The sequence below is a fragment of the Panthera leo genome, chromosome C2 (assembly GCF_018350215.1).
Source record: "Panthera leo isolate Ple1 chromosome C2, P.leo_Ple1_pat1.1, whole genome shotgun sequence".
NCBI lineage: Eukaryota > Metazoa > Chordata > Mammalia > Carnivora > Felidae > Panthera > Panthera leo.
In genome coordinates this window covers 107,207,223-107,219,754 of record NC_056687.1, presented here as the reverse complement: position 1 = coordinate 107,219,754, position 12,532 = coordinate 107,207,223, and the positions used below count along the sequence as shown (strand labels likewise).

The following is a 12,532-nucleotide window of genomic DNA, read 5'->3' as shown; positions in this document are numbered from 1 at the left end:
CAGGGGGCAATGTTGACCAGAACATCACATGTTTTTAATTATGGTCCTGAACCTCCTCATGTATATTCCCTGAGCCAAGAGTTGCTCTCAAAGAATCAATTTCTCTTTGTATAAACATGTCTTGCCTAAAAAAGTGGGAACTCTTATAAGCATTTTTAAGACTCTATTTTCCTTCCATAGAGCAATAGGCCCTGAAAAGTAGCTCTCTCAAGTTTGGGGAAAACTAGAGAGGCACACAGAAAGCTACCTAACACTTCAGGGCAGGACTGTGGGTGCAGAAGAATGGAAAGGCAGGATGAACTGTAGCAGTTCAGAGAAGTTTACAGTGGGCAGAGGTGGGTGAGAAACATCTCATGGGGAAGTGGTACTGAATTAGAGTCTTAGAGAAGGCAGGCCTTCAAAGGGAAAAGAGGGATGGAGGGTGTTCTAGAAGATAATGATAAAAGGTGGGGGGGGGGGAGTGTATCACTTTGGGGAGGAGTAAGCAAAAGTCACCTTTGACATTCCTTTAAAATTTTTTTGAATTATCTCTGAAGCACTGTGAGCACTGTAAATCTCATCCACACTAACATTTGAGATCTACTGGACTAGACCAAAGGAAGAAATGAAAGGAAATTCTATGAGCCAACATCTGGGCATTTGCACTATTGCACTCCAAGAACTGCCATGGACCTAGAGGGGAGTAAGTATTGGGTAGAGAATTTTCCTTTATTCTCGCCTGCCCACAAGGTTTACTCCATTATATTTTAAGATGAAGCGTCTGTAGTTCTAATACATACTGGAAGACTTTGTTGTGAGGATTAAACAATAAAACATAGTTAAAAATCCTTAGCACAAAATCTATCATGTGGTGGGAGCTAGTTAAAGGTGTGATCAGACCTACAGATAACTGCTTTGCGAGTTGTAAAGAACTTGGACCACTGCTTTCTGCAATTTCTGCTGTGGACCCAATAAAAAGCCATATTCTCAATTTCTTGGGCAATGCCTTCAGGGACTGTGTATTACATCAGGGGTAGGTTCTGATGTGACCTCCAGGATATCAAGATGGGAACTCTGCAACCTTGCTTATACAAGGTCTCACAGTTTGGAAAGAGTCTTTGCAGGCCATGTTGCTTGGCTATACATTAGGGCCACAGCCTGACTCAAATCCCTGGTTCTCGTCTGTAATCCATTTCTTTGATGTTTATTGCATGAAATTTAGGATAAACCAAAACTCTGGGGCAACTCCAAGGAGGACATATTTCCTGGAGTCATTCTCTTATAAACATAATCTTCTTATCCTGTTTTCCCTTCATTCTCCCCAACATACTGTTGTTTTATTACCTTCCCTCCATTGTGCCATCTCTTTCCATTTATCCCAAATCAGATTTACACCCACCCATTTAGTTCTGACTACAATTTACCTTTCATTCTCCTTTCCCCCACCTCGCCAAGCTTGATTCTTAAAAACAAAGAATAAACACAAAATTTTACCACAACTACCACCATTATCACCAAAACAACAAAAGAACTTACCACCCACTTAACCAAGCCAGAGATGTTTGGGAAAGCTTTAACCACATGCTTTGTGTTAAAACTTTTCTTATAAGCAACTTTTTCTCCCCATGACTTGATGGCTTTGGCTAGGGTTTGAAAGCTGGATATGAGGGAATTGGAAACCCCCTGACACACACACACCCCACCTAACCCTGGGACTTGGGCTGTGTTCAGATGCCCTCCCTCCTTGTCCTCTGCTTTTCCCTGGGCCTTTTCTCGTTGCTACCCTTTCTCCCTGTCTTTTCTCATTTCTCCTATTTGACCCCCTATCCCTGATTTCTTTTTCACAATTTCCACCCCTCAAAGTTTCTATCACCAACTGGAGCCTGAGCCTAAATATCTACTAAGACCACCTGGGACAAACTGTCCCCAAATCTGATGGTGCCTGATTAGAGCAGCCTCCCTGGAATCACATGCACGGGGCAAAGATGTCTTCTAGTCAAAGGACCACTTGAATGCTCAGCCAGCACACAGTTGCCAGAAGCTCACCCTCTCCTTCCCTAGATTCCCCTGGTCCTGGATGGCATATGGTTCAATGGTTAGTGGCTTCCCAGAAGGCGATTTAGGGCTCCCACAATTTCAAAAGGTATAGATCTTTTCCCTTATCTTGACATCTTCCTTTTTAATCCACAATTGCTGTTACCTCTTTCTGCTCCTCCAGAATTAGATTCAAATTCTAAATGTTTTGCTTGGCTGTCCTGTTATTTAGCTCCCATTGGTTTATTGTTTAGATATAGACATTCTTTTTAAAACATAGGAACAAAAAAAGTGCAAGTATGTTACCTGGTGCATCTAATAAAACTCACCCAATTAATTCAGAATGATTTGGCACAAAGAAGGTGCCTGTCTACTTCAGGTTTTTATTCTCTCTAGGATGCTAATTGTTTTTCTTTTGATAATCTTGTATTTTTGGCCTGAAGTCTAAAATCTGGCCTGCTGGGCGATGGGTCAGATTTGTAAATTAGATGACATCTGTTTTGAATTTTATCATCTTTAATTTTCTTTCAAACTCTCTTCACTTATTCATTTCCCCTTTAATTGTAAAGATCAGACTTTGTTGGGTACTTTAGACAAAAGTATAGACCTTTCTTCTGTGGGGGACACAGATTAAAATTACTGAAGCTAAGTGGTCACAATGAAGGTTATTCAGGGAAAAGATGTTCAGAGAGAAGCCTTAGCAACCATCCCAGAGAGGATGAGCAGCTGATACAAAAGGCTGGCTGCCCACACCAGTGTTTTGAGGTTCCCACTGAATAATTACAGTCGAGTGGAAGACTGACAGTGAGTGTTGAACATTGGCAGAGTGAATATTTTGAATTGAGAAAGGCTGAAGTACTGAGGATGGAGGTGAGTGGTGATGTTTTGATCTTGTCACATTTAATTTTTCTCTCTGTGTTTTTTTTCTCCAGAAAAATAACAAAAGGAGGAGAAATAGAAATGCATTCTCATACATACAGATTCATATTTTAATAGTAAAACCTTATAATTTTCCTCCTCTGTACATATCTCCTAAATTCTTCTTTTCATGGGGAAAGTGTTTATCGCTAATTGGATTGGGCCTATTTATGTATTTTAAGTTTTATTTATTTTTGAGAGAGAAAGAGAAAGAGAGAACGAACAAGTGGGGTAGGGGCAGAGAGAGAGGGAGAGAGAATTCCAAGCAGCTTCCACACTGACACAGAGCAGAGCCTGACATGGGGCTTGAACTCATGAACTGTGAGATCATAACCTGAGCCTAAATCAAAAGTTGGATGCTTAACTCACTAGCCACCTACGCATCTGAGATTGGGCCTATTTATTAAGGGTCCATTTTCTTGTTAGAGTGCCCAATGTAACACTCTTGTGTAACGTGTTTTTCCTTTATGTAAATATTTTTCAATATATACTCTTACGGATGCCAACTGGCCTCATGCAGCTTTGCATTTGTAGAGGCAATAGAGAACACATAGAACACTGGCCAGAATGTGTGCCTAAGCTTTCACATCTGATACACATGTCACTCATCATTGGAAGAAGAAATAAGCAGGCTGGCTGTGCACAGAATACAAAATGGCTCCTCCAAACACCTGCTGTAGAGGCTCTCAACCAAATTTCTAAAACCACATCATGAAAATTGGCCAACAGTGACTTTGTGCTTGCATACAAATGACAAATCACCCTTTTGTGATGCAGGCCTTGGATTTCTTGGATACCGCTGTGTTTAGGCTGTTGCTAGGCAGGTCGTGAGTCTGTTAAAATGCTATTGTTTTGAATGGAATATGTATATAGTGGTAGTTCTCAACTGGAAGCGATTTTTGCCTCTCAGGGGACATTTAGCAATGTCTGGATACATTTTTGGTGCCACAACTTAGGGGGAGGACTGCTACCAGCATCTAGTGGACAGAGTCCAGGGGTGCTGACAACTATTCTATAATGCACAGGACAGCCCCATAACCAAGGATTAATTAGCTCAAATTTCAACAGTACCAAAATTAGAAACCCTGGTTTACAAGCATTTATATATTGAGCCAGGCAACAACAGATCAAAACTATGGTGTTGAGAGAAAAGGGCACTTGCAATTAGTCTTCTTTGGATGAATAGCTATTGTTGACTTTGATGGCCCTATTGGCCACATAATATCTCCGTGGGCTCTAGGGGGCTCAAAGAGCCTGCCATTTGGGCTCCCCTCCTGCTCCTCTTTTCATGGTTATTAACATCATCTTCCATATGTATGCAGTCACTCAAACTATGTATCTCTGGGTTTTATCTACTCTCCCCCTCTTCTCCTCATCCTACCTTCCTACTGGTAATCGATTCCTCATAATTCTGTGTTCTCCTCACTATAATGATTTGCCCTGACTTCTTAGGTCCTCCATTAATGATTTAGTCCAGGCCTCCCTTATAGTTGAAAGAGCCTGTTGTTCGGGCTCCAACGATAGCATCCTGGTCACTCTCCTGCTGCTCCAGCCAAACCCATTCAGTGCTCCACATCTTGAGCCACTTCCTCATTTACCAAGTCCTTCAGTGAAGAAACGTTTAAAAGGGCCTACCATCTGCTAATTACTCTGTTAGGAGCTGTGATCACTCCCTGGATAAAAATCATTCCAAGCCTCCATACTGCTTAAGGGATGAGTGCCTCACTTCCCGACACAGTGTGTAAAGCCTCTGATAATCTGCCTCTGACCTAACATTTCAGCTTACTCTCCCACCCTACCCTGATGTACTTGCTTCAACCACAATGAACCAATTACTTTTCCTTACTTTGGGTCACACACTCTTAACCCCATGTATCTTTGCACATGCTCTTTTCTGTATTTGGAGTAACCTTTCTACCCTTGTCTGAGAAACTCTCATTCATCCTGTGCGACTTAATCTAGTATCTAGAGAAATGCCTGGCCCATGAAGCTACTCAATAAATATGGTATGAACTTAAATTTGACCTTCTCTGTAAAACATTCTGTAATTTCCTGGCTGTTAGACAATATATCTCTCATGCTCCACAGTCTGTTGTATGCACTTCTACCAGAACCTCTTTGCATACCTGTCTACAGACCTCTTGAGGGCAGGGATGGTGTCTTATATCTCTTGGAACCTCCAGACTTTGTGCCAGGCTGGACATAAAGTGGACCCTCATGATTAAATGCTCACTATTTTGTCAAGATGCCTTCTTTTGTTTTGGGAATCCTTATTTCATACTAGAAATGGTATGCATCATTTGATACCCCCAAAAAGTCACAAAAGTTGACACTAGTCTCAAATTAGCCCTGTCCCTTCTCTAGAACTGAATACCTTCCAGTGTATAGGATCTGAAGTGTGAAGCTAAGGTTTGAGTCCATCCTCTATCACCTACTCACTGTGTAACCTTGGGAAGACATTTAACTCACCTGTAACCCTCTGTTTCTTCTTCTGTAAAATAGGAATAATATCTGCCTTGTGGGGGTGGTCATGAGTATCAAATGAGAGTACATATTTGAAAAATTTTTTAACTTCTAAGACATCTGTGTTCAAAGTATAGCAAGATAATAAAATAAAACCTCTTCCTCAGTCTCGCATGATCTTTATTTTTTTCCCCACAAACCTCTTGAAAGGGCCAGTTTGATGCATTGTATTCACTCTCTCCTTTCAACCCCAGGTATTGTTTTCTGCCCAGCCATACCACTGGCAGCTCACTCTTCAGAATCTTCAATAATTTCCTTATGGCCAATACCCAGAGACACTCTTCTGTCCTTCCCTCACTGGACTTGACTTCAGTCTGCCTCTTCTGAGACATTCTCTTCACTGGAATCAGAGTAAGCTTCCTCAAACATGGATTTTGATAATATCCTGCCATGTACAAACCTCCACAATGATTCCTCATTAGCCTACTGAGTAATATTCAAACTCCTTAGGAAGGGGTCAGACCCAACATCATCTGGTCCCTGCTTACCACTTCACTCACATTACCTTCTAACACATACCCGAGCAATACAAAATGGCTTATGTTTCTAGAAAGTGTGTGCTCTTTCACGTGCTGCCCAGAAGATTGCCTGGTGCAATCTGGTCATCTTTTAGGACTTGGCTCAAAATATCATCTCTTCTGGGAAGCCTTCCCTGATCTCAGTTTCCTATTCCTCTTCATTCCATAGAGAAGTAGATATCCCTATCTCTATGGTCCCCAGACTCCTTGGCTGCATCTTGATTAAGCATAACCTTCCCACTATTCTCTTAGTCACTTAAATATTTATCTCCCCTATTAGAAAGTGAGGTTTTTAGGGGTGCCTTAGTGGCTCAGTTGGTTAAGCATCCGACTTTGGCTCAGGTCATGATCTCATGGCTCATGAGTTCGAGCCCCTCATTGGGCTCTGTGCTGACAGCTCAGAGCCTGGAGCCTGCATTGGATTCTGTGTCTCCCTCTCTCTCTGCCCCTCCTCTGCCCTCTCTCTCTCAAAAATAAATAAATATTAAAAGGTTTTTTTAAAAAAAGAAAGTGAGCTTTCTTTGGGTACAAGGAATATATTTTATCTCTCTATATATGTCTAGCTTCTAACAGAGTTCCTGGTACAGAGTAAGCAATTGCTAAACACTTGTTGACTACATAAGTGAGTGTTATAAATATCATTATTTGTACTACATTCTTATTCCTTTGTCATATTTTGTTCACTTTCTAGAAAATCCTTTGTTACATTCTGGTTTTCACAAATTAAAAAAAATTCTGGCAAATGCCATAATTTATTCAGAAGTTACTCTGCATTGAGATCGTTAGTGGGTTTGGTTTTCTTTGGGAAGTTGAATGCCTACAAAAGAAACTGTTACTGCCTGTGCTACGCTTCCCTGGGTTTATGACATATCCCTCAGGTACAAAGGACCTCCTGCTCACCTGCTGCTTCTGGCCTTGGTAGTTTCCAGTTGTTGGGTAAGAAGCTTGGCAATGGCAGTGAAGCTGTTGCTCATGCGGAAGATATCTCTGCTCTGAGGGCCCAGGATGGAGGAGAAAGCATCAGTGATGCTCTTAATCTCCAGCAGGAGAATATGATGAAACGAATGTTCCATGTTGGCCAGCTGACTCACCAGGAATGGCAGGCAGCTCCTGGCTCTCTCCTGCCAAGAACAATGAAGACCAGTGTACGCTGTTGGGAATGCAAACTGGTGTAGCCACAATGGAAAACAGTATGGAGGTTCCTCAAGAAATGGAAAATATAACTATCATATGGCCAGCAATCCCACTTCTGGGTATTTATCCAAAGGAAACAAAATCATTATCCCAAAGAGGTTTCTGTACTCCCATGTTTAGAGTAGCATTGTTCATAACAGCCAAGACATGGAAACCACCTCTGTGTCCATAAAAGGATGAATGGATAAAGAAAATGTGGTATACATACACAACGGAATACTATCCATCCATAATCATGTCATAAAAAAGAAGGAAGTTCTGCCATTTGCAACAACATGGATGAACGTGAAGGGCATAATGCTAAGTGAAATAAGCCAGACAGAGAAAGACAAATCCCATGTGGTATCACCTATATGTGGGAACTAAAAAAAAAAAAAAAGTTGAACTCACAGAAACAGGGACTGGAGTGGGTGGGAGAAATAGTGAGAGGTTGTTCAAAGGGTACAAACTTACTTTCAGCTATAAGTTGAATAAGGTCCAAGGATCTAACATATAACATGGTGACTATAATTGATAACACTATATCGTATAATTGAAATTTGCTGAAAATAGAACTTAAATGTTCTCACCCCTTTCTCCAAAGAAGGTAAATATGTGTGGTGATGGATGCGTCAGTTAACTCAATGTGGGGGAAACATCTTCATAATGAATATGTATATCAAATAATCACATTGTACCTTTTAAATATCTTACAATTGTACTAGTCAAGTATACATCAAGTGAAGCTAAAGGGGAACAGAAGAACAGTGAAAAGCAAAAACCTATATTTTAAAGGAAAATTACAGTCCCATGACCAGCAGATGACAATTCTATGGGGAGTTGAGAGAGCTAGCTAGAGCTAAATAATGTCTCATTCACAATGCCTCTGAACTGGCTTGAGATTTTAATTTTTTCCTTATTTTCAGGACAAACTTTTTTAAAATAAAACTTTTTTTCCCCATTATTCTTTTCTTAAAAATACATGAATAATCGCATTTGCCTATCTCATCAGGTCAAAACCTCTCAACTACCATTAAAAATCTAGCCCAATCCATCTACTCTTCCCAACTTTGTGTCCTCCAGTCTCCATGTCTGTGACTCAGTAACTGCCTGCAAGGAAGAAGCTGGTCAATGGCACCCCTGATCCATCCTTCTATCAGACAATGCCAGGTATCACACCGATGTGTAAGTTTCCATCCTCTCCACAGGTTAGTCTCACTCATTTGTTCATTTTAAGCATCTTTCAACATGTTATGGATTCTAGGTTACTGGTCTAGTGAGCAGATTATATTATCTACGTTTAATCAAGTTAATGCTCTCAAGTAACTGAACTAGGTTCCTTCAGGGAAACGGAAGATGAAGGATCATATGAATTCAGGCATGGGTGAGTAACAAGTAAATATCTTTGCCGATAGGTCTCCTATATCTTCACATGAGCCATGAGACACCATGATTTAATCCAACATAGCTGGAAGTTAGCCAAAAAAATTCAAAATTATCAAGGGAGTTGTTTGAACTGTACATTTATACCCAATATAAATAATGATACATAATAAATAAAGATAATTTAAAACATGACTTATTTCATCTTTAATTCCTCTTTAAAAGTCCAGTTTTAAAATGTATTTAAAAACTATTCATTATGTTAATGTAGCAGAATATACATGTAATTATAAATAAATATATGCTGGAAGTTGATGTTCAATATCCTTTAGACTGATAGGTGTACAGGTCTAAATTACTTTTCTAGCTAGGCATTCCCTTTTACCCTTTGTTCTTGCACTTGAAACCTTAATTTCTTTCCAGATGTAACTTCTGTCCTATCTCCTCCATGCAGCCATTCCTAGTGACCTCTTCTGTCTGAATTTTCACTGCATTATAGACTTTTAAAAAATCTTGTTAGTACCTGATTACATTTGATCAATTGTATATTCATGCTTTTATTCAATCACCAGATAGGTATTGCATGCCTAAAATATGCTTGTGCTAGATTCTAGATGACAAAGGTGAATAAGAGGTAGACTCTGCCTTTGAGAGACTTGCAATCCCTCCTTCCAATTATAATTCACTAATGGTTACATACCCGAGTCAGGTCTCCTAAAGGGGCTATTTCTCAACATCAGTCATCAGCCTGGCACAGAACTGAGCCTGTAGAGTCTACACCCAGAGTATAAGTCTTGATTCACTAATTTAAGCAAACCTTGTATGCCAAAATATGATTTTACAAATAAAATATGTAGTTGCAAAGGAATTTTGTGCTTTACAAGAAATATTTATTATAGAACAGATTTAAGTAGTGAAGTTCCCTAGTCCTTACTACTTAACTTGATTTTCAAAGACTGCATGTACAACTGCAGTGGAACACATCTCTTGGGGATGTGGAGTACATCTGCCAATCAATCCCTTAATAATCATTTGTTAACAACCACTAAATCACAGTGCTCTGCCTGGGTGTGGGGGTAGAGGCTCATATTTCATGACCTGGACAGCTAACTGAAGAGACATTTATTCATTAAAGGATAAGAATATTAGATGACTAGAAAATAGAGACCATTGGAACAAGTTCCTAACAGCCTATTTTATACTTTGGCTCATACAATTGCCAGGTTGCAGAATGACACTTAAATGCTCTTGAGTCAAATAGGTTTTTTGCAAAACATAGATGCTGTCATTCATGCAAGGTCTCCATATGTGAATTCACAGTATGCAATACATCACAGGGACATTTTCCATTTCCTGTTTAGAGGCAAAAGCTGAGGGGTGCCTGGGTGGCTCAGCTGGTTAAGCATCTGACTTTTGATTTCAGCTAAGGTCATGATTTCATGGTTCATGGGATCAAGACCTGTGTTGGGCTCCACACTGAGAGCACAGAGCCTGCTTCAGATTCTCTCTCTGCCTCGTCTCTCTAACCCCACACGCTCACATGGGGGTGTGCGTGCACTCTCTTTCTCTCAAAATAAAAATAAATAAATGAATAAATGAATAAATAAATAAATAAATAAATAAATAAAGGCAAAAGTTTAATGTGGGGGTACTTACCACGTGCCAGGCTCTCTTTCAGAAGCTAGGAACACATTATTCAAGGAAAAGGATAAAAACCTCTGCCATCAATGAGTCAAGCAGACAATAAAAAAAATACATGTGTAAAATATGTAATGTATTGGATGAAGAAATATGCCTTACAGAAAAATGAAGCAAGACGGGGAGGTGCAGGGAGGGAAGTCAATGTTAAATAGTGTAGGGTCGTCAGATCTCATAGAAAAGGTGACATTTGGATTCAACTAGGTTTTAGAATCTAACCCAACATTCTCAACAGCCATAGTAAACAATGACAATAAAACTTGTCCTGCATGAAACAGGAAGGTAGGAAGATAGGAGAACACAGGAGATGGGTCACTTTACTACTGAGAACATAATTTCACATTTGAGGTAGCTTCCTCATTTTCAGAATCAGATTCTTCTTCAGAATTTTTTTTTAAAATCATGCTGCAAATTTCATTTGCTTATCCAAGTGTCCCTATAGTTTTATTAAGGATTTTTCTCACTATGAAAATTAGCAAGCACTTGCTTTAAAGCATGTGTCTTCCCAAAGGTGAAAGTGACTCTGTGGGTATTTGCTGAAATCAACACAATTCTGGATGATCTTCTGGCAGCCAAATTGAGCTGGGGAAAATTAATCACAATGCAGGAACAAGAAAAATTATAACTGCTCTGGAACTAACATATGAAACCAAGCCAACCTCACATCGTTTGTTTTGAAACCTTGGAGGATGTTCATGTACCTTACAGGGGTAACAGATGTGATTTTGGACAAGAAAGTGTGGTGTTAGGGTAAGAAGGGGGTAAGGAGATTCTGATTTCTTTCTGGGTTCCATGACATTTTGTCTATAGGGAGCCAGTGACTTCATTTTTTCTGCTTTGTCTTTCTGCTGGCGGTAAGGTCAGCAGCACCTGTATGCCTTAATTGAAGGCCTGACCTCGTCCTTTCTGACAAATTATTTATTATAATAATACTAATAGCTGGGCCACAGAGTATACTTCATCTAAGTGCAAAGCCTATTCTACACACTTTTTATGTGTTTATTCATGTAATCCTCCCATTAATATTCTGAAGTCAGTACTGTGATTACTGCCATTTTATAAGAAGGAAACTGAAGCACAAATACAAGACTAACTTGCTCAAGGTCACATATGCTTTCTCTGTCTCTAAAGCTGTGTCCTCACTGGCGATACCCTCTACCCCTCCCATCCAAAAACTCAAACCCACCCACACACATATTTTTCCAATTTTTGTTTCTGTATCTTGTTCATCATCAGTTGCATGGTCCTTTTCACTTCATTATTTTTTTATTTTCTTAAAAAATTTTTTTAAACATTTATTCATTTTTGAGAGACAGAGAGAGACAGAGCCTGAGCAGGGGAGGCACAGAGAGAGGAAGACGAAGTAGTCTCCAGTCTCTGAGCTGTCGGCACAGAGCCTGATGTGGGGCTTGAACTGTGAGATTATGACCTGAGCAGCTCAACCGAATGAGCCATCCAGGTGCCCCTCATTTCATTATTTTTGACTTAGCAACATAAACATTATAAATACTCTGTGAATACAAAATAGAGCAGCAGGTCTCAAACTTTGTGGTCTTAGAACTTCTTTACTCTCAAAAATCATAGAAGACCCTAAAGACTTTTTGTTTATCTGAGTTATGTCTATTCATATTTGCCATTTATTACCATACATATTGAGTTAAAACTGAGGAATTAAAAAAAATGTCTGGCGACACTTTTGGTTGTCACAGCCAGGAAATGAGAAGAAAGGCTGGTAGAATGTCGTGGGTGGAGGCCAGAGATGCTGCCAAACATCCTGCAATGCACGGGACATCCCCCTACAACCAAGAATCATCTGGCTCACCATGTCAATAGTGCCAAACCTAAGAAACCCAGAGTTAAGTGAAACCGGCTTTTTGTTTGTTTTGTTTCCCTGCAAGTGTATGGTGGTCAAGAACATAAAGTGCACTGTCTCAATTGGTGCTAAAGCATTAGCAGTTTTACCCACCATTGCTTTTGTCCTTCCAGCACAAATGTCCACACCGTGAGAAACGTCAGTGATGTATGAGTGTTACTGTGAAAATAACTTTGACCTCACAGATCTCCTGAAAGGGGGTTTCAGGGACCCATGAACCCACTGAGAATTGATGTACTAGAATCAAAGATCAGCAAACTTTTTCTGTAAAGTATCTGATAGTAAATATTTTTGGATTTAGGGGTCATGCGATCTCTGTCATGGGAAAACAGCTACAGACAAGAAGTGAATGAATGGGGTATGGTTGGATTTGGCCCACAGGCAGTAATTTCTTGACCCCTGAACTAGATCATGTGCTTACAACATTGCCTTG

General features: G+C 39.9%; 1 protein-coding gene across 5 annotated transcripts in view; it reads right to left on the bottom strand.

Moving 5' to 3' along the window:
* The window catches only part of VEPH1 (ventricular zone expressed PH domain containing 1), a 242,511-nt gene that overhangs the window by 135,281 nt on the left and 94,698 nt on the right, over window positions 1–12,532 (bottom strand). For all 5 annotated transcript variants that reach the window (XM_042955580.1, XM_042955578.1, XM_042955577.1 and 2 more), the window contains exon 6: window positions 6,873–7,093. In XM_042955580.1, the coding sequence (XP_042811514.1) occupies window positions 6,873–7,093 (221 nt within the window). The remainder of the gene's footprint in view (window positions 1–6,872; window positions 7,094–12,532) is intronic.